Source organism: Gallus gallus, chromosome 3 (assembly GCF_016699485.2).
Source record: "Gallus gallus isolate bGalGal1 chromosome 3, bGalGal1.mat.broiler.GRCg7b, whole genome shotgun sequence".
Lineage (NCBI taxonomy): Eukaryota > Metazoa > Chordata > Aves > Galliformes > Phasianidae > Gallus > Gallus gallus.
Window position 1 is genome coordinate 67,174,345 of NC_052534.1, and position 22,212 is coordinate 67,196,556.

Sequence of the window (22,212 nt, forward strand, 5' to 3'; positions counted from 1 at the left end):
TGCAGTCTATTGGTGCTGAGTAGGAGAACTTTGCTTGTTAAGGGGTACCCTCAATGGCCAGTGGTGACAAGTTAATCAGTTCTGTGGAGGAATAAACACTGCTAGATACACATGGAGAAAGTGCATGCAAGTTCCTTAAAGTACTGATGCTGAGCCCCTGAAATTGACTGTGATTTAGTTTTATGAATAATCTTCCACTGAGAACAGATGTTCTAGCAGATATGGGAGCCGTAGGGTTGGTGCATGCTGCACTTGTAGGTGCAGCTGAGTTAGATGGTGGATAGAGGGACTGTCTCCTTTAAAGAGAGAGGCCTGTGTTGGTTGAACTGGATCCAGTTTTTCCTGGAACGCTTCTAAGTTTTTAAACTCATTAAGTGATCACATTTCAGGGATTCTGATTTTTTGCCTATGCAGGAGGCTACTAGGTAAGATGTGGTTCTTTTCCAATCTAAGCTTGGAATTAGATGGTAACGTAATTCAATTTCAGCTCCTTTACTAGTAAGAAGTGGCTTGGTGTAGTTCATATCTGAAACAAAAATCTATGGTAGGGATATTGTTCTCTTTTAGAACAGACAAGCTCACTTTCTCTGCTATGTTTCATATCTAAAGACATCTTCAGTTAACAGAGTGGCCATATCTAGTACTCTCTGGTTGAGCATCAGTGCTGCTTGTGCATACTGAAAATACGGCCATGGTAAGGTGCTGCTTTAAGTTGTGTCAGGGCCTGCAGAAGACCTTCACACCCCCTGGTGGACTAACTGTTACTCTGTCTGGGCTAAGTAAATGGAATCAGACTGAGAACTGATGCGTTAAGCTGTTTTTAGAGAGGTATTCTGTATCAAAGGCATCAAGACCAATAAAATCAGCTTAACTTGGCTTAACTTTCTCATGTTAGAATGGGTGCTTTGATTGTACCCCCTCAACTGCAGTTAATGAATGACATAACATGCTTCTTACTGATCTGAGGTGACTCAAAGTTCCTGTGGACTAACTTAATGCAGGGGAGAATGGCAAGTCTTGCTGCCAGACATCATTGTAGACATCCACAGTAAACTGGAAGTGGATCTGTGCTGAAGAGCAAGCCCGTAGGTTGTTGGTATAAAAACCCTTGCTATGGCAAGTTGTAAGCAGCCTCAATTTGCGAGTACTAATGCTTGTTTTTTTTCTTCTCCAGGGTTGCAGGCCACCCACTGGCACAGAATGAGCGCTGTCTTCATATGTTCTTACAAGATGAAGTAATAGACAAAAACTACACACCATCCAAAATAAGACATACTTGAATTCTGAAAACCTTTCCAAACATTACTGGTTCTTATGCTTGATTTTTAAGAGGTTGTAGTTTGTCTTAGCATGCTGAGGATAAACAGGCACAAAGTCTCCACTAACATCAGTACACTGCTTGGTCTTTGCATATACTTTATAGCATTAAAAAACTCACTTGTCTTTTAGCTAAATCCCTCTGATTTAAGAGTACTATATTATGAGACCATCCACCTCTTGCAATGTCTCACAAACCTTTCCACTCATTTGCGATGACTTAACAATGTTTACTGACTTGGCCTTACTTGAACTTGCACAGTTGTAGTGTCACATGTTCACTTGTATTTGACTAAACTGCTATGCTTTCTGAGGTAGTCATTTGTCTGAACTTCTTTAAGAGACTGCTTTCTTTCTGATAACCCTGTGTGAGATACACTTATGCAATTGTCTTCAAGCTTGTGAAACACTTTATACTGAAGTAATGAGGGAATTATCTTTATATTCTGTAAGAGGGAAAAAAATCAAATTTATATACTAAAATAACTTGTCTAAAGTTTTGAAATAAAAGTGAAAATGCACTTCAGATGTTTGTCACTCTTGACCTTGAGTGTGGATTATCTCATTTCTGAGAAGCAAAGACTTTGCTATAGTAAGTGAACTGATGTTTCAGCCTTGCTGTAATATTCTTCTGCAAGGTAGTGCTTTGCCCCTAACACTAAATACCCTTAGATACAGGCATTCACCAATCCAGTGTTATAGAATGGCTTGGGTTGGAAGGGACCTCAAGGATCATCAGAGATGGGCATCCACAACCTGTCTGGGCAACCTGTTCCAGCACTTCACCACCCTCTCAGTGGTAAAAGTGTTATTGCTAAAGGTATTAAGGAGTACTGGTCCCAAGACAGCCCGCTGAAGGAAATCACTTATCACCAGCCTTCACCTGGCTGTAGAGCTGTTGTCCATAACCCTCTGTCTATGACTTTCTAACCAATTCCTTATCCATCAATAGTCCACCCTTAAAATCTGTATTTCTCAATTTTAGGGATGAGGATGTGGTGGGGAACCATGTCATCAGTTGCCTTCCCTTTGTCCACTGATGGCATCACTTACAGAAGGCTGCTAGTCTAGTCAGGGATGACCTTCCCTTGCTGAAGCTGTGCTGGCTGTCTCAGATAACCTGCTTGTGCCATGTGTGCCTTAACATGTCTTCTAGGAGGATCTGTTCTATGGTGTTACCAAGCACAAAGGTGAAGCTTACTGGCCTGTAGTTCCCTGGATCCTCCATCACTTATAAATGGGAGCGATGTTTTCCTTTTTGTTATGTTATGAAACACGGAAAGTATTCAAGGTTGTTCCAGTGCTGTGGACCTAAAGCCTCAACTGTGTTCATGTCAGGTAGTCAACAGATGCAGGGCTTCATTAAACTTGGAATGAGAATACCTCTTCACTTGGTATGAGAAGCCTCAATCTAGATTCAGCTATTACATGAAAATTATACCATTCTACAGAGGAAAAAAATGTTGACATAACCCATGATAGGGCTTTTGGGTCCTATAGCTGAAGATTAAGGTGGCTCTGATCTGCATATGCCATTAGGGGTATGGAATCATGCAAGCATGCTATGCAATGTGGTCACTTCCCTGAACATTAAAAGAAGGAAAGGCTGTAGCATTGTGCTTGTATGACCAATGGTGAAAAGCAGATTATGAACTCCTGGACTTGAGTTTGCAAGCAACATTGTTGGAATAATCTTTGTCCCTAAATGCTTCTGTGTCTAGAAAAGCCTCCTTAGTACTCTGAATTATGATGTGGAAGTTACCTATCCAGATGCTCTTGAAAACCAATTCAAGAACACTAGTAGCAGTCTGTCCAGTGTTTTGTGTTCTTCTTAACAGTGCATGTTCTAAACAATTTGGGTGCATGTTGGCTTAGAGTTGGTTTTGCTGCTTTTTCCTTCTTACATATAAAATATACTCTGTTCTATCACTATGTAGAGAAGTGCAACATGCAAAACATGCAAAGTTACTAATTTTCTTTTAAAAAGACTGTTAATCTCATTTTAAACTTCTGCTCTGTCATTTGTATAGAATTCTGGATGTGAAAGCTTGAGCTGACAAAACAGTGGTGGGCTGACTGGGTTGTGTGTAGTATCAGTGAATACCTGTCTTTAAGCATTCTACTTTGTGGCTGCAATAAAACAAGAATTCATTTCTGCCTTTATCAACAAAGATTATCTGGTTGCTCACAACCAAGTGCAGTCTTTATTTTTGGATTTTGGAATGGAAGGAAACATACTAGATGCTAATGGTACAGCTCTGGGTTGCAAGTGGGCTGTGTAAGTTCTGATGCTTGATTACGTGGGTTGGACTGTGGGATAGAATCAGCACAGTCTTTAGTATGTATGAAGGGGTCAAAGCAGTTATTTGAGTGTCAAACTTTTTAGTCTAGCTTTTCAAGTAGTTCTAGTTAATGCAAAGCAATCTATTATAAAATTCCCTCCTACTGCTGAATTACACTTAAGGGCTGAGTTACTCTTGAAAATGGGGAAAGAAGGGTTAAATGTATATGAAGTTTTATTATTTAGGTACATAATCAGATGTTCTTTTTCTTTTCTCGAACAGTCTTTTCTGTGAGAAGCTTCTTTCTGAAATCAAAGTAGATGTTCTGTCATATCCCTAAAAGATGATGTTATGATCTTTATCATCTGCTGCAGGAAAAAAAATCTAAGCCAAAGAGGGAAGAGCTGCGTACTTGATGTCAGTAGATTCTTCTTGTATTTCTGAAGTGTAGCAAGGACTTTGGAGTTGTTACAGCCTCTGAAGCTGACAGGATCTGGGATTCAGTGGGCATCTGCACCGGCTTCTAGGATTTCTTCTGTGTGTCAGTGCTTTGAAGCTAGCTAGTTCTAGTGTAGTGTGATTCTGCTGCTATACAATCTGCAGAGGAGCACTGTCTGAGATTAGCTGTGCCTCAACTATAGGGGTGTGGGCAAGACTCCCAGCCTGTGAGTCTGCTGTTCAGATGGGCTAGGTCCTACAGATAAGATGATAGGGGCGTTCACCTATTGCCTTGTCAGCTTGGCAGTTGGGTTGAAAGCCAATACACTCTGTTGCGTTCTATAGGCTAGGTCATCTAGGGACCGGGTCCGGATAGCATACTGCAGCATGCAGCTACCTCAAATCATGTGTGAAGTTTATGTTTATGGCTGCACAGCATGCATCTTGTTGAAATGAGTGTTTCATCATGGGTTCTGAACAGCAGTGGCCTCAACCTTTTTAACTCGTAAACTGTATTATCACAAGGATGGGAAATAACAACTGATTGTCAGTTTTCTTTAGCGTAGGGTAAGAAATAGTAAAAACTGTTGTAAGTGCAGAAAGAACTCTTAAGTGTTTGCTGCTTTTTTTTTTAGGGATAAATTCACCACACCCTATGGTAAATGCATTCTCAGACACTCCATGCTAGTTTGTACAGAAAGTGTACCAAAGTCTTGTAGTCCATACTTTGTCTTACCTGACTCATTGGAAAACTGGACTTGTACATGTAATGGTCCTGCTGTCCTGGAAAGAATGGAATGTGAGACCTCTCAGACTTAAGAGAGATGGGATAGAAAAACTTTGACCTCTGTATTTGGAGTCCATGGTCCGTGTTTCTTGACACCAACAAAGAATGAGCCGCTGATATACGCTGTACATTTCCAGTTGTCATTTTAATGTGCACAGTCTTTGGTTACTCGTTGCCTTATAAACAGTGTGTTTTATTTCCCTTCTGTTGCCAGCTTCATCCTGTGCACTGGAGTTTCTTACCCTTTTCTTTGGTTTGATAACACAGCTGGACACCTTAATAAAACTCCCGAATCTTTTTAGTTGAAGCGGTATTTTTGTACTCGTCACCCATTGTGAGCTGCACAACTCACAAGTACTTAAAACTGAAATAACATGAAATGGAAAACTTACCCAAGGTTAGACATCCAGAAAAAAGCTCTATGTCAGATGCTTGAGAAGGAAATGTTAGAAATCTTGCAGTAAGTGTATCTACGAATTACTGAAAACAGCTCTGTGCAAGACTTCAAAGTCCCTTTGGCTGAAGGTAGCATCACCTGTAGCTGAGTTATTCCCTTAATGTCTGTCTCACCTGTTCTTTAAAATCTCTGATGATGGAGACCCCCTGGTACCTAAGGCAGTACATTTTAGTAGAGGTTATTTCTGTTCCCTGTTAAGTGGGGTACAGTGGAAGACGCTAATCCAGAAACAAAAGGAGAAGTGTTAAAAGGACAGTGGAAAGTAAATTCAATATATTTTTATTCTTTGTAAATACAATGAGTACAACTTTTTAACTTCACAAATCAGTTAATCCACTTTGTACAGGAAAAGTTTTACTCATTCTATGATAGTCCAAGTGCTGATTTTTCTCAGTGCTAGTTTCTAATAACAAATCAAATTTTGAAAAGTACAGCAGCTATCTTTAATTTTTTTTCTACGTGTTTCATACATCAAATAAGCAGCTTATAACATTTTTGTGTGTAAGAGGGTGTAGGTGAACAAGGCTTCAAAATTAGAACCTGGAGTTTTCTAAAAAGGCATTGGAGACTTTTGAAAGTTGTTAGCATCGTTTCAGTCAACCAACTTTATTTCCTTGAAATAAAATTGTTGCCGTCGGTGTCTTTACAGTCATTTCACTTCTCTGCACATCTCACTGACAAAGAGTTTGGCCGCCGTTGCCTTTGGTTTCAGCAGTGTGCCAACGGGACAGCCAGCAGGTCACTGAAGCAGTCATCTCCATTGGATTTGGTTTTGCTGTTTTTGTCTTCCTTCCTTGACGTGTACTCTTTGCCGGGGGCTGTGTGGGTGGGTGCGTGTGTGTAAGGAGGAGAGAAGGGTCGGGGAGTTGTATAAAGCTCTTCTGTCATGAGATGTTAATTCTGGTGACATCTGCATCACAGATCACCAGTTTATTTTGCAGGAAGAGTGGAACTGCTGTCATAAGCTACTTTTTAATCAGTTCTGAAGGCCACTTCATGATGTGTTACTGCAGAAGCAATGTTTTGGTAACCCGGTCTTAAACGTTGCCTATCGTATTAAAACATTTTACCAACATAGGCTACTTTTAAAACAGTTCTGAAGGCCACCACATCTCACGTTACAACAGAAGCCAAGTTTGGTCACCCAGTTCCAAATACTGAACAAAACTAAAGTACCTTCTTTCACATTTCGTCTCAGATCTGCCAGTTCAATGAGAGAATAGCGCAGTCTTTGTTAACTATGACTGGCATCTGAATTGCCTCCATCCTGTAGTAACAGGAAAAGCAGCCAAATTCCAACCACTTTCACTTTTTCTGTAGAACAAAGCATTCTCTCCATGATCTAAATCGCTCTGTTCAGAGCAGCAGAATCATATCTACTGGGGTATTTTTTGTCAATGGGTTTAAAGGCTAAACATTCCCAGGCTTATGCTTCCTGTAGGTTTTGTTAGTTGAGGCTTATTCTCCATAGATAAAAGTTCTTCTCAAACTGTCCATCCTGATCGTTTGTTTTAAGGAAATTTATATGTCACTGGATTTGTACATATCTGAAAGCAGTCTTGTGATTGGTACATTCCCGATGGTCTTTTTGAAAAACACTTCTTCTATTGTAGATGGACTAATGGAACGTAAAGCTGGTAGAAGCAATAAAAGTTTTCCGAAACGACAGGGTTGTGTAGGGTACCTGGGAAGGAGAGAGGGAAAAAATATTAGTGAAGTTTTTAGATATTTCTCCAAAGAAAATCCTTTACGCTGTAGAGAAGACCAATATTCAGTGAATTGTACAGATGGGTGCTACCTGTGCTTAACCCCTGGTTTGTACTCGCCTGAGCAAGAAGGTTGACCCCAAGGAGAACTCTCTTAACGGAGGTTAGCAGAATATAGACCAAGGTCTCTGAGTTTTGATTAGTTCCCTTGTTTATTCCCTCGGAGTAGTAGCAATATGGGTACAGAATCTGCTCTGGCTTGTCCCTCAGACAACAACTATGTTCTTGATGCAGTTCAGGGATGAGCTCGACCTATAATAAATGCCCTGTCATTTAGAGTGCAATTTAAACTTAGCTGGATTGTCATGGTAATCATTTTGCCTCCTTCTGATTGCCTTACACATGTAATAACAATTGACATTTGGAAAGATTTTTTTTTAATTAAAGAACCTGTGTTTTGTCCCCGGGTAATGTACTTGCATAATAGGGTATTTTCCATTCTTTCTCACAGCTTTTGAAGCCAATATAACACAGGATATGTATTCTACTTGTGCTTACACTGAGTTTACACTAGTGTGATTCTCAAGTCTCTGCGTAGCAGCTGTTTCCCTATAAGCAGGAATAGGTCCACGAAGAAACATTTCACTTCTCCAGACTGCCCTCCTTTGCACCCTGCTGAGTCCAACAGACCCTGCTGCGATCTAAGGGCGGCAGTACTCTAACGCTGACAGGAAGGTACGCTCAAGCCTGAGGGTAAAGCATGAGGTGAAAGCCACTGGAGTCAGTGTGACAGTTCTGATAGCAGAGCCAGGATTTCTCCCTCTCTAGAAAAGCTGCAGAAGCTTTGATTTCCTGATACAGGAGGATGAGGTTGTTGAGCTTTGGTCTTTTCCACAAGTAGGCATTACTCAGAATATAGGCAGCCTTTCACTGCATTGCTTGCAGCATTCATTTCTTTGAGAAAAGTAATCTTTTACAAAAGCTTCTATTTAGCTTAATATTTCCTACAGTGCAGAAATGGAATAGAGATGTCACCATGCCTGGAATGGAAAACATGGCAATGTGACAGTATCTTTCCCTGACTTTTCTCTCCAACAAGCCCTGGCTCACTCAGAGTCTCCAGGGAGCATGGGAAAAGCCTCCTGTGAGAACAGGAACAGGTTGCTGTGCAGTGGTGATTCTTTTTGCTCTGAACTAGCCAGGACTGGACAGAATTTGTGTTTTTGCTCCCATCTGCAGAGCAGGACATTGCCTTCAGGCTAAACAGAAGTGCTTCAAAGACTGCTGCCAACTATTCTCTAACGTGGTGTTGACTTCTGCTAGACAGAACTGCTGTTAGAGCAGATAAACGTTTCAGAAACAAAAACAGCATAAAAGAGCCTCTTCCACCACTTCATCTCCCACTGTGCTGCTCTCATGGATCTCCACTGCATGGGCTACAATACGGACTTCACAGGACCTGCTGCAGCTCTCCCCAGGCATCCCTGACCCAGCCAGGGAAGCTGATGTAGAGGATGCTGGGTGTACTCTTTCGGCTTCTTCCCTGCCCCTCCTCCCTGTACAGTTCCATGGCAGGAGGCTGCTGGTCCCTTCAGCCACGTGTTACAAAGTGGGGATTTGCATTTTGTATAGCATATGCAACCCGTTCCTGGGTTTAGCCCTGTACAATTAGTGGGATGCCAGCTACAGCTTGTACAGCAGGTTTTAAGATTGCTGTGCCCTTGGGGACCTATACTAGGTGAGACAGGTAATTTTTTTCATCTGAAACTGATTCTCATCACTCTGCTCTGACACCAAAATGAGTTTCACAAGTTTGGGTTTTTTTCAGTTTATCTTGGAAGAGTCGTTTAGCTCCTTTGTTTCTCGATTTCTATCTGCAAAATGGGGGAAATGACCTGGGGAACTGTACTGGAGATCCTGGGTGAAAGGCACTTATGCTGCCATGGGGCACGATGTTAAGAGTCACTGTTAGCATTACTTAATAGAATAAAAGGTGGAGGAAATCTAGCCTTTGAGAATGCAAAACTCCCCACAGCAGTATCGCTTCCCAGAGGAAAATCTCTCCTTCTACTGTTTTCCATTTGTCTGAATAAACACCATTCTCCTCATTTCCTTGAGAAATGCCTAATTCCAGGAGGCCGGCTGCTGTAAAAACCTGGGTGAATGTCCTCTGCCACAGCGGGAGCGGGATGTCACCCCTGCAGCTGCGGGAGGGACTCAACGGAGCTGACCTGGTATGGATGTAGCTGTTCAGGGTGAGCTGGGCCTCGTCCTGGAGGGCGGCGATGGCAGCGGCATTCCGGAAGCTCCTCAGCTCGGACCCGCTGTGTGTCGGCACTGGAAAGCAGATGGTTACGGCTCAGGGGGGTCAGGACAGACCAGCTGACACTACCCGTGGACATTAAGCAGTCCCATTAGTTCCCCAGTGCTCCACAGCCAGGCTTTCCAAGCACAGCGCCAACTATTGGAATTCCATACCAGGAAACAATTGGGCGGTGCAGTGCTACGTGTGGTTTAAAACATCATTTTCACTTTTACGTGGCAACTTCAAAGCTATCGGGCCAGGTAGGTGTGAGGTGACTTCTGCTTACCAGCTTTGAAAGTGACGATGCATTTGAGACAGGCAAATTCAGTAGCATCTAGCCGGAGCTGTCTAAATCTAGCCACAACCTCCTGTAAAGCCTGGATTTCTGAAATGATTTTATTCAGCTTCTGAGAATCTGTGTTGTCACCGTTCATGCCTAACAGAAACAGAAACAGATGAAATTAATAATATTAAATGCATTTGCTTTATTTTATATTGATTTCTGACAAAATCCTGTGTATCAATATCCATTCTATTGTCACGCTTGTCTATCTGGTTCCATGTAAACTGACTATATTGTATGAAAGTTAATATAAAATCTTCTCTTGGATGATAACAAACACAGTAATTTGCATTTAAATGACAATGCAAGCAGTCATGAATACAACAAAACAACATTATTTGCATTTAAATATAGATTTATAAATGACAGGTATGCTCTATTGTTCAGTAGGAATTTGTTATTCTTTACATGTTGTTCTTTTTTCAGTAATGTATTTTTATGGTAATTTTTGTAACAAAGTCATTAAATTGTGCAATTCTTACCAGATACAGCCAGTAGAGTGTTAGCATCAACTGGAATGGCCCATTGTGCTATTCCTAGAACAAACAGTTCTCTCCAAGCATCTTCCAAAAGCATCAGCTGTCATACAATAGATGTACAATATAACATAGTGTATAATTTATAGATTTACAAACAATTTAAATATGTAAATTTCTGCTATTTTAAAAACTGCTTTAAATGCTTGTCATGGTATTTTCCCCACCAAATTTGTTAGCTCTTCTCTTAGCTTTTAGAGAAGGTGTCTGGAAATAAGACAATGCATTGTAGACAATCACTTGGTGTTGGCTCACTATGCACTGTGTTGTGGACCAAAAGGGAAGAGAAAGGAGAGTGAGAAGTCCTGCCTCCGAGAGCTCACCCTTGACCTGAGCGCTTGCCTATGTTTTTCAGCACAGCTCCTATCAGCATGGGCTTTCTCCTGCTCTCCGTGGGCATATAGGACTGCCCTAGGACAGGTTGGAAGAGGGCTTTTCTCCTGTTCTCTGGGTATTTGCAGCTCTTCCTAACAGCCATCAGCAGGGCAGTGGGCTCTGAGCTCAGCATCCGAGCAGCTATGCTGTCAGCATTGCTACTTCCCTGCAATTTTTGTACATTTGTCTGGCTTTACGAATGATGCGCTTTTCTCTGTTTGGAGGCAATGCCATCTATTTCCGTGGAGAGGCACTGGTGCATATGAGGAGACATGGCTCCTGATAACGCATACGGCAAAGCCAGAATAGGTATATTTAGTACTGAGAGCATCTAAGGGTTGTTGTCCTAGACCAACTCTTAGGAGGGGTTTGGAGGGTCCCCGTTCAACTGACATTCATTAGTTCCCTGACCCAGCCTAAAGGACGTGCTGAGGGGCCTCCTGTCTCCCTGTATGGTGGGAGAGATGTGTAGTGGGCTCAGAAGGGGTCATCTCATGTCTCCATTCAGGGAAAACAGGTTGCACAGAATATGCGGCAGAAAAGAGCAAACCACAGTAATATTGCTGTGGTCTTTGGAAATATCAGCAGCATCTTAGGGAGATAGAAAGAAAAGCATTTTAAGTCTAGAAAATTCTGAGAAAGGAATACCTCATACCAAATGAATGTTTTCCTAGGAATTAGATATATGAAAGTAATAGATGATACAGAAAACATGCACTAAAAATGAATCCCTCATCTAAGTACCGTAATAGCACTGAGAGTTTTAAACCACCCTGCTCTGAACAGAATGAGAATTGCTCTCATAAGGTTGTTGCTACAGTCTTAAGACTTCAGTGTGCTATGTGCTTTGTAGAACTTCTACGTAACTTGGCTAAGGAAATTGTGACTGAAAAGCATGTTATCTTTGGTTACATATAGTTCATTTGAAATAATTTCACTTACAACACTAGAAGATGCCCAGATCATTGTATGCAGGGGGAGTCTAGGCACAGCACCATCTCAGCTACAGCCAGAGCAGCAGAACCTGCCTGTGAGCCTTGGAAATGCTGCAGCCTGCCTGCCCCAGCCCCTCCTCCAGGTAATCCCGATGGGTATACAGGTTTCTGTATGACATAGGAAATGATTTGCCAGCCTTTCGTTTGTTTTTATAATACGTTTTTTGTCATTCATTCATGCAGATACAATGATAGTGAATGGTGGTTCCTGGAAGATATCAATTTCATATGTTCTTTCCCACTGAGCATTTAAAGTCAGAGGACTCCAGAAATAAGAGACTATTCCAATAGCTGAGGCTTTCTTCATGCCTATGCATAAGTCTGTAAAACCATCAATTAAAGTAATTCATGCTGAAGTCATACTCAGCCCTTCAAAGAAACAAGAAATGCCAGGCTTTCTAAAGGACCAGTTTTTGCTTCTTAATCCATCTTGTCTTGCTAGCATGGCCTTTTCTTGCTTTTTATTGCGTTGGGCCGATCAATCTCATGGAGCAGCTGGGCAGGCGTGCAGGCCAGCAAGCTCAGAGCATGGCGCTTTGGTTGTGTGGCTCCACTACGACAGTGTGACGAGCTCCGAAGAGGTGGGGAAGGGGCAGCCTCTGCTTCAGTCAGAGCAGTGGCACGGCCACCATGGGCCTGTGTCTGGACAGCAAATTGTCTTCTGCTTGTTTCCTTCCCTTCAAGATGAGGCTGTTCGAAGTCCCAGAGTCACAGTGTAGTTCCCTTTTCAGAAGAGCAAGAAGCAAGAGCAAGTCCAGGAAAAGGTTTCTGATTCTACTCAAGCAGATGTCAGGGATACAAAAAGAGACAGTCAGACATTTCCAGCTGGGCCATTGTCAATTAAATACTTCAGCGGCACTGTTATAAAAATCAATGGTCTGATTATTTGTGAAATCAGGTGATTAAAATCAGGGTTATTTCTTCTCCAGCTTTCCTGAACACGACAGGGGACCCCTGAGGCAAAAGGCCCAAGCAGCTCGAAGTTTTGAGGAAGACAGTTTGCAACGAGGTGCAGCAAGTGGGAATAAGGATCTAGAATGACTGGGATTTTTATATGTACTTCACCCGTATTAGCCTTGAAGGTGAAGCAGGCAGTGGGGTGGGTTGTTAACGATGACAGGTGGCAGAAAAGCAGGCCTTGCTGGTTGAAGTGTGCTTGATCACATGCAATGGAGACATCCCTTCTCCCCCACACACAAACAGAGATGGCCTGCGGGGAAATGCATCCATATGACGTCAAATGAAGCCTTCACTCATGGAGCTTCCAGTGAACGCTGTTGGTTGCTGCAGACATCACCGGTCTGGAGATGGGCCCAGCACCTTCCTGCACCCTGCAGCTCTACTGATGCAGCGTGTTTGCTGCGTCTCCTTGGTAGTGGGGCCTGCTCCTTCAGATCCACTGCTGCACAGGAATAACAGCAGCAGAAGACAGTGGTAGAAACCAGCATATTGCAGTGAGACCACCGCCTTCCTGAGGGTGCTTGTTTAAGGCCTGTGCAGACTCCTGGGCCCTGCCTATCCCTCCTCTCATACACTCAGTCGCTAACAGCATCACAGCTGCAGCCAGGTCCTTGTTAGTCTGCTATGATGACATAGGTTTTAAGATCTGGTGCTATAAAAAGAGACTTTTCAATAGACTTTAGCTTTATGACACACTGTCATGGTGTACCCTTCAGCACAAAACACTGTGTGTTCGCTAAGAAGCTCAGTTCAAAATCTATATTTGCAAATGTACTGCAACTCTTGTAACATGAATCCTTGGAGAGCAACTAGTTCCTCTGATGTCTGATACATGCAACATCTAAGGCATGGCATTTCTAGTAACCAGTTTGTGAAATGAGCTCAATCATATCAAAGTATTAAACATGTTTTATGATTGGAGTTCTGCATGGATTTCTCCCCTTCCATTTTATAATTATCTGATTACTTTTTTAGAATTAGTGCGTTATACAAAGCACACAGCGTCCTCATCAAGAATCAAGTCATTAAGAAATTGCTTCATCTTGTATGATTCACATGTGATTTACTTGAAGCAAAGGCAAATTGTCGTAGAGGAAAACAAGACAGATTAGGGAAGATTTTAATTAATGGTGAAAAAATATTGGGGCTGGCCAAATTCTCATGCCACTGTATTGGACTAATTGTAATGTAAGTTCACAGAAAACAGTGGGAACAAGAAAAAAAATGTTGGCTGTGTAAACAACTGGAGAGGAGAGGAGAGGAGAGGAGAGGAGAGGAGAGGAGAGGAGAGGAGAGGAGAGGAGAGGAGAGGAGAGGAGAGGAGAGGAGAGGAGAGGAGAGGAGAGGAGAGGAGAGGAGAGGAGAGGAGAGGAGAGGAGAGGAGAGGAGGAGGAATGATCTTCAGAAATCACTCATGTCCTCCTGGGCTGTTTGTTTAACTAAGTACACCTTATTCTGAAATAGCAAAATAAAATTCTATTCCCATTTTGCAGAAGAAAAAATCAAGCCATAGGCAATTTCTAACTTACTGCTTTTTTTTTTTTTTTTTTAATATCAACAAAGTAGAGCTCTGCCCTGAACTTTAGAGCTTTTTAGGTCCATGATAGATAAAAAGGATTATGTCTGAAGGTCCGGGACCCACTCTGAGCACCTTTATCAGACAGGCCAGACTGATTCACTCCCTCTACAGGAGCCTTACCTGGTCTTGTAAGGACAGGGTAGAGAAGGCCGGTACACTCTTAGCCCACTTGATGCTCATGAACAGAAGTCTGGCTGCTGACTCACAGACAGATTCGGTGGCCACCTCGTAGAGATACATGGGGGTACCATTGACTTCATGCGGGTACTAATGTCAGAAAGAAAATAAAGTGACTTCACACAGTGTCTCCACAGCAGCCTGCCCTTCCTCTCCCATACAGCTGCTGCTCGGTGAATCGCGCTCATGCCCAGCACACAGCGTGCACTCTCCTGTTCCGCAACCAGATGGCATTGCTTCAGCGAGCCCACTCCAGCCCACTCTTTGCTGCTGTCTGTGAGCATGGACTGCACTACAGGAACAGCTCATTGAAGGATGTTGAAGGGAGAACAAAATTATTACATCAGGGAAAACATGATTAAAATGTGGCATCATCCTTTACGCTGTTACATGATGGCACACCTGTGGTGGGAGAGTCACAAGGATACAGGTTTGATTAAAGATTTGTATTTTGTAACCTGTGCTTGAGGGGCTGCCCTGCACAGTAGAGCAGGGAGCACTTGTTTACCCTAAACCCTTTGTCCAACTCCCTGCGTGCAACAGGCTATAAGCAAATGTGTAGAGATAACCACATCTACCTATAGGACTGAAGTTGGGTGATGTTTCCAAGCGTGTGCTGTGTTTTCGTACAAATTTCTGATTCAGCATTTCCCCAAATCATAATATGAAACTATATGTGAGGATCATGTTCTTGATATCAGGCTACCACCTCTGGAAGTGTAGAACTATTAACTGCTTTCCTGTCTAATTTTATAAGTGCTGTAAATGAGAAAAATGTCATTGCAATTAGATTAAAGAAAAACTTTGCCTAGTGGCTAATGTCTGTGTAGCTGAGACCATGGCAGTACTTCCAGTGGGCTGCTTAGAAAATGAGAGGCACAGAGCCAACTTAGACATGTTGGTGTGGACAACCTGCATGCTTCGGTCAGCACAGGGAGCACTTTCTGGACTACACCACTATAGAGACTTTCTGGACTACACCACTATGTTTTGCTGAAGAAAACTCAGTCACTGCAGCTCATAAAGTTTAAAATTGACCTGAGGATATGCTCCGGGCAGGAACGGCAGGTTATCAGCTGATCCTTCTGCACCTACTGCTTGCAAAGAGCACTTCACCCTTTGCACAGAACATGGGAAACATCCCATTGGAGACTCCATCACAATCTGTATCACCCCAAACCTTGCTCTTTGCCACATCCACCCTGTTGGCCCAACCCAGCAATAGGCTCTGCAGTACTATCAAGGTCTTTGGGCTGACCTTTGGGGTGGGCTGCGCCAGGCCCACGAGGGCCTGCCTCTCGGGAGTGCCGGCAACTGCAGCTAGCTCCAGGCCATGGGGCTCCAGCTGGGAGACAGCAGTGAAGAAAGCGGGTGCTGGCAGGGCAGTGGCAGGAAAGTGCGGGGCACCGCTGCTCTCCTCCTTGTGTCCACGGAAGTAGAGGGCCACCTGCTTCCGTATTGTTGATGTACGTGGGCCCCGCTCATGCTGCACAGCTGTGGGACACCGAGGAGAACTGATGACCTTCATTGGCTGCAGGATAAATGGCTGAGGGAAGGGAAGGGAAGGGAAGGGAAGGGAAGGGAAGGGAAGGGAAGGGAAGGGAAGGGAAGGGAAGGGAAGGGAAGGGAAGGGAAGGGAAGGGAAGGGAAGGGAAGGGAAGGGAAGGGAAGGGAAGGGAAGGGAAGGGAAGGGAAGGGAAGGGAAGGGAAGGGAAGGGAAGGGAAGGGAAGGGAAGGGAAGGGAAGGGAAGGGAAGGGAAGGGAAACACTGAGGAACTGAGAATGGATGGGGGAACTGCACACCACTTGGCTGTGAGGGATGGGCATACCGTCTTTGTTCATGTTGACTTCCAAGCACTTCTTCAGCCGGCAGGCCCGGCACTGGTTCCTGTGCGTCTTGTCCACCGGACAGCCCCCCTGCAACAAACGCAGCGAGCCGTCGGGATGGGGGGTGCTCAGCCCGGCCCCCGCCCTCCCTCCTTCCCTTTCTTGCGAGGCCGGGCAGCCTTCAGCACCCGAGACAGCGACGGCGGCGGCGGCCCAGGGGCGCCCAGGGACACCGGGGGTCTGCGCGCAGCGCTGGGGATGGGGGTGGATTGGAAGTGGAGGGGAGCGGAGCGCTGTATGGCTCCGTTTTATTTCGTTTTCATTATATATTTGTCTGTTTTCACGCTGCCTCGGCCTTAGGCGGCGGAGGGAGCGATGGGCCGTGGAGGCAGCGCGCCGCGTACCTGATTTCCCGACTTGCAGACGTAGGTCCTGTTCCTCCTAATGCTCCTCTTGAAGAAACCCGAGCAGCCGTCGCAGGCGTACACCCCATAGTGCTTGCCGGAGCTGCGGTCCCCGCACACTTTGCAGGGGATGTCCAAAATGCGACCTGAAAGCAGAGAGGGGAGGGAGGGAGAGCAGCTCTGAGCGGCCTGACCTCCACGGGGATTAGTCCCGGAGCCGCGCTACAAGCAAATAATGAAGTGATTTTATAGCCAACTTTCTTTTCCTTGAGCAAGTGTCAGTTTTCGACAATGAGCATTATTCATGCACCGCTACGTTTATTTGGGTCTCCTATAATCGCCAAGCCCCACTTTGGAAGGGGAGATTACAGCCGCGGGGGCAGCAGGCTTTGCTGCTGGGAGCGGGGGGGCGGGGGCGGTCCTCCCCCTCCTGTAGCTCTGCACTTTCCCTGGGCAGGGAGCGGTCAGAGAGCGGGGCACGGAACGGAGCGAAACCAAATAAAACGGGAACCAAAGAGACCCCCTCTTTCCTTCCCGTAGCAGTCCCGGCGGAACGGGGCCGGTTCGTGCCTCTGTGCGGGTTTATTCAGCCCGAAATGGCAGCAAAAAGTCTCCTCCCGTCTCTGTGCAGCGAAAGGGTGCCCCCACATCTGCACCCGCTTCGGCCCCGAAGGAGTGGGAGAACTCTTGCTGGGGAGTATGGCAGCCCCGTGCGAGTCCCGCCCGAACCCCACATGGCTTCGAGTTGTTCACTGTTTTTTCTTTTCTTTTCTTTTCTTTTCTTTTCTTTTCTTTTCTTTTCTTTTCTTTTCTTTTCTTTTCTTTTCTTTTCTTTTCTTTTCTTTTCTTTTCTTTTCTTTTCTTTTTCCTTTCCTTTCCTTTCCTTTCCTTTCCTTTCCTTTCCTTTCCTTTCCTTTCCTTTCCTTTCCTTTCCTTTCCTTTCCTTTCCTTTCCTTTCCTTTCCTTTCCTTTCCTTTCCTTTCCTTTCCTTTCCTTTCCTTTCCTTTCCTTTCCTTTCCTTTCCTTTCCTTTCCTTTCCTTTCCTTTCCTTTCCTTTCCTTTCCTTTCCTTTCCTTTCCTTCCTCTTCTCTTCTCTTCTCTTCTCTTCTCTTCTCTTCTCTTCTCTTCTCTTCTCTTCTCTTCTCTTCTCTTCTCTTCTCTTCTCTTCTCTTCTCTTCTCTTCTCTTCTCTTCTCTTCTCTTCTCTTCTCTTCTCTTCTCTTCTCTTCTCTTCTCTTCTCTTCTCTTCTCTTCTCTTCTCTTCTCTTCTCTTCTCTTCTCTTCCCTTCTCTTCCCCTCCCTCTCTCCCTCTCTCCCTCTCTCCCTCTCTCCCTCTCTCCCTCTCTCCCTCTCTCCCTCTCTCCCTCTCTCCCTCTCTCCCTCTCCCTCTCTCCCTCAGGACCCCAACCCGACGCCGCCTCTTTCTTTTGGGAGCTCTGTGGGCGCTACGGCCGCGGGCGGGGAGCTGCGCCCTGCTGGGGGGGGGGCTCTGCGCGGGCTCTGAGCGGAGCTCCCGGAGAATGTGGGAGCCGAGATGCTTTCAGACACGTCTCCGCCGAGGCCCTAAGACAATGCCTCCGGGCAGACAATGGGGACATTAGATAAAGTGTTAACTTAATGATTCTGCCCGCTGAGCCCCGTCTGACTGCCCCCGAGGAGCGCAAGCTGCCAGCTTCTCCTCAAATGAGAGCCGACAGCTGCTGCACACAGCGCGGCGGAGGGACGGGGATTAGGGCCGGCACCGCGCGGGGAGGGGCGGGCGGGAGGGAGAGGTGAAAGCATTCAAAACTTTTCCGCAATTAATAACGAGTGCGGCCGCCCCCCCAACATCCCCCCCCCCCGCCTGCCGCCCGCCGCAGGCCGCGGCCCGGAGCTGCAGGTAGCGCCCGTGGGGAGGGCCGGGGCCGAGGCGCGGCCTCTGGGAGCGCGTAATTACAAGTTCCCCTCGCCACCTGCCCATTGGGACACCAGTGACCCGTCAAAAAGTGTAGCATGGGAATTCGGATGGCGCACAATGCCAACGGGGGAGAGCGCTCCACTTCCCCCTGCGGCCCTCCGCATCCGCGGGGCGACGGTCCGCGCACACACACACACACACGCACACACACACACACACAAAGGGGGAGGTAGGGGGAGATGAAGGCTCGGAGCACTCCGCGCACAGCCCGACCCGTGGGCCGCGGGGGAGCCGGGAGCCCCGGACCGGGCTCGGCGGAGCGCCGGGGGAACAGGGAGAGTGGCAGAGGGAAACTTGGGCCGCTTTCACAGCGTGGTTCTCCCCAGAGGCGGGTTTTAAGGCTGGGGACTGCTTAAAAATAATAATAATAATTAAAAAAATCAGACGCGTTTCACAGATATATATATAAAAATACCTAAACGTACGCGCACGCTTCTGCACACCGCAGATATTCGGTGTACGATGGGACCATCCGCTCCTCCCGAGCGGAGCACCGCCGCAGTCCCGGCCGCTCTCTCCTCTGCCCCGCGGCGCGGCGGTGGGAAAAGTCGGAGAGCGAATACGGAACGAGAGACGGGAAAACGGAGAACGGTAACGCGCGGTCAGGAGACGGCCGGGAACTCCGTTTCGAAGCGCCGCGGCTCCCGAGGCACCGCTCCGTCCCAGAAGTTTAGCGCTAAGGGAACGGGGGTTGCTCGTTCTCGGTTCAGCCGGGAAGCCGTTGCGACCATCCCGCGACGGGGGGTCCTCGGGAGCTTTTTTGTGCTTGTCATAATTGCTTAAAGGATAGATGGCAGCCCCGATTACTGTAATTACCATCAGGGGCTGTTGAAAGAAGTTAGCCCGGCCCGGAGGGACGGGGGCTCGCTGCCACCCAGGCGGACTCGAGGCGAAGCCCGGCCGGGTCTCCCCCCACCCCCCCGGCCGCCGGGAGCCCCCAGCACACAGCGGGCGGTCGCCGGGCCCCGGGACCGCGGCTCGGACTCTCCGCGCTCGCCGCCGTCCCCGCGAGGCCTCGGGAGGGGGGAGGCCGGGGGGTCCTGGGCTGGGGGGCCCTCGGGAAGGCCCAGCAGGGAGGAGGAGGGCTGAGCGGCCCCTCGGGCTCCTTGTCCGCGAAAAGTCTCCTTCGGGGCGGCGGCTCCCGGCCCTGCCGCTCTCCCCGCCCGCTTTCCGCACCGAGGGCCGCCGTCGGCCGCAGCCTCCCGGCCCCGGCGTGAGGGCGACGGAGGGGCAGCGGCGAGGGAAGGCCGCGGCCCCGTCCCCCCACCGCCCCCTCGCGCCCCGGCTCCTTTCGAGGCCCGAGAGCGGAGGAAATAAACGTCCGAGCCGTCACTTGTCAGACATTAAATCGGATCGGGTATTTTTTCCCCCTTTGTCACCGACTCCGTCCATATTGCGAACTCCGAAGGTCCCGTTGGGATTACTCTGACGGAGCCGCCGCGCGGCAGCGCTCGGGCGGCTTTAAATTCCCCACTTAGGAGGCGCGCGGATTTAGGATTAAGGAAAATGTGACTTTTCCGTTGTTTCTGCTTTCCCCGTTGCGGGATTATTCGGCGTAACGGGAAATGCCGTGCGCGGTGCCGCTTTTAAATCCTCCTTCTGCGGAGCCGCTTACGCGATTCGAGCGCTCGGGGTCGGAAACTCTTTTTTGAACGAGAAAAAAAGGGTTACGCCGGAGAAGGCTGCGCGAAGGCCGGCCGAGGGAGCGCCGTGCCCCGAAGCCCGCAGCCCCTCTCACAGCCCATCCCCGAGGGGTCGGGAAGCGAACGGCGGGACAGCGCTCGGCACGGAGCCCCCCGTTCGTTGCCGCTCCGGAGGGAAACCTGCGAAACGCGTACTCTTTCTTTCTTTCTTTCTTTCTTTCTTTCTTTCTTTCTTTCTCTCTCTTTTTTTTTTTTTTTTGTTTTCTTTTTAATTTTCGGGATTGCGAACCCAAACCTCGCCCCCCCACCACCCTCCCACCCCCCCACCCCCACCCCTTCGTTTTCTCTTCCCCCACCCCATCCCCCAGGCTCGGGGGGGGCCCAGCAGCCCGGCCGCGCCGTTACCCACTTGTTGATCCCGCCGGCTTGCTCATGCTCGGAGCCCCGGGAGCCGCTCCGTCGGGGCGCAGCGCTGTGCCCCCCCCCCGGGGGCGGCGGGCGGGCGGGTGCCTCCTTCGGCCTCTCAGCGCTGCTTCGCCCGCTGGGGCCGACACATCCTCGCCGCGAGGTGCTTCCGAGGCCCGGGGACGCGAGGAAAAAAAAAAAGAAAAAAATAAAAGAAAAAAAAAGAAAACCGAGACGAAACGCGAGGGCCGAAAGGCGAAAAATAATACTAAAGAAACGAAATGAGCCGAAGAAGGAGCTCTCCCCGCGAGCCGAGGCGCTCGGGACCCCGGGAGGGTGCGGGGGTGGCGGCGCGCTGCCGGCGGGACTCGGGGCCGAGGCACAATGAGCGGAGGGGAAGGTGGGATGGAGCGGGCTCCGCGCGGAGCAGGAGATCAGAGCCGGCAAAAGAATGGCAGGGGGAAAAGGCGTCAGAGGAGGCAGTCTCAGCCTCTCAGAAAGTGAACGCTAGAAAAAGGGAAAGGTTTCCAGAAGTTCATTACACCGCTGACTCGGCGCTCGGAGCCGCAGCCCTCGGCCCTATAATATCGGCGGCGCGGTGACAGCGGCGCGGGGAGGGGAGAGGCCGCCCCCCGCCCACGGCGCTCCCGCGCGTCCCCCCCAAATCCCGGCGGCGCGTGACGTCACCGGGCGGGGAGGGGGCAGGGAGGGGGGGGGGGGGGTTCGGTGCCGATGGTGGTCGTGAAGCTCCGAGAGGCTCCGCGCCATCATCCCGCAACCCCCGTCCCTAACGGCGACCCCGACCCAAATAAAGAAATAAATAAACGGGAAGGAAAGAAAAAAAGGAAGGAAGGAAGGGGGGAAAAAAGCAGGAGACAATAGGAGGAGCGAGGAGGGATAGCGGTCCCGTTTCTCCCGCATTTTCCCCACGGTTCCCCCTGGGAAGGAGAGGGTGAGCGAAAACAAGCGAGCTGCGGGAGGAAGGCAGCGCTCGGACGGCCCTCGGCGGCGGCTCCGTACCCATGGGACCGTCGCACCCGGGGCACGGAGGGGACCTTGGACGAGGACGAGGCTGGCGAGCGGTGGCTGCGCGTCGTCGGACGTTGCTCAGGGGGATCCCAGAAAGCAAAAGCACGGGAGGAGCAGGGATGCGGGCAGGGCGTCGCTCCCCGCGCAGGTTTGCCTTCCCGAGCGAAGTCTGAAGCAGCAGTGAAGCAGAGGAGCGCATCGGCAGGGTCTGCAGTCCGAAGTGGGACTGCGTGGCAGCAGAGCCCGAACCTGGCCCTGTGTGTGTGCCTTGCACTCACAGGGCATATCTCTGGCCCTACGGCAGCCCCCATCCTTGTTTCAGCTGGAAAAGAGCTAACTTTCTTCCCAATAGCTGCTATGGTGCTACGGTTTAGATTTGATGAGAATCACACTGATGACACACTGATGTTTTGGCTGTTGCTGAGCAGCACAGCACAGAGTCAAGGATGTTTCAGCTCCCCGTGCTGCCATACACGGAGGGGCCGGGGGTGCACAGGCACCAGGAGGGGACAGGAGGATAGAGGGACCCAGACCGGCCAGGCTGATGTCCCGTACCGTGTGGAGCAGTGCTGGACCGTAACACGGGGGAAGGTGAATGGGAAGGGACTGTTGCTTGGGGACTCACTGGGCATCAGTCAGTGAGTAGTGAGCAACTGCACTGTGCATCACTGGCTTTGTATATACTTGTATT

General features: G+C 48.2%; 2 protein-coding genes across 2 annotated transcripts in view; one reads left to right on the forward strand and one right to left on the reverse strand.

Moving 5' to 3' along the window:
* SNX3 (sorting nexin 3) overlaps positions 1–3,488 on the forward strand; it is a 20,851-nt gene extending 17,363 nt beyond the window's left edge. The window contains exon 4 of the mRNA NM_001006408.2: positions 1,175–3,488. Coding sequence (NP_001006408.1) covers positions 1,175–1,280 — 106 coding nt within the window. The 3' untranslated portion in view covers positions 1,281–3,488. The remainder of the gene's footprint in view (positions 1–1,174) is intronic.
* On the reverse strand, positions 1,406–21,130 carry NR2E1 (nuclear receptor subfamily 2 group E member 1). The gene is made up of 9 exons (NM_205170.2): positions 20,497–21,130; positions 16,489–16,634; positions 16,087–16,174; positions 15,516–15,751; positions 14,201–14,347; positions 10,118–10,214; positions 9,579–9,728; positions 9,219–9,324; positions 1,406–6,965 (listed from the first exon to the last, which is right to left on the reverse strand). Exons 1-9 carry the CDS (start codon positions 20,519–20,521, stop codon positions 6,803–6,805), a joined length of 1,158 nt encoding a protein of 385 aa, NP_990501.1. The 5' UTR covers positions 20,522–21,130; the 3' UTR covers positions 1,406–6,802.
* Between the last annotated feature and the right edge of the window lie 1,082 nt (positions 21,131–22,212).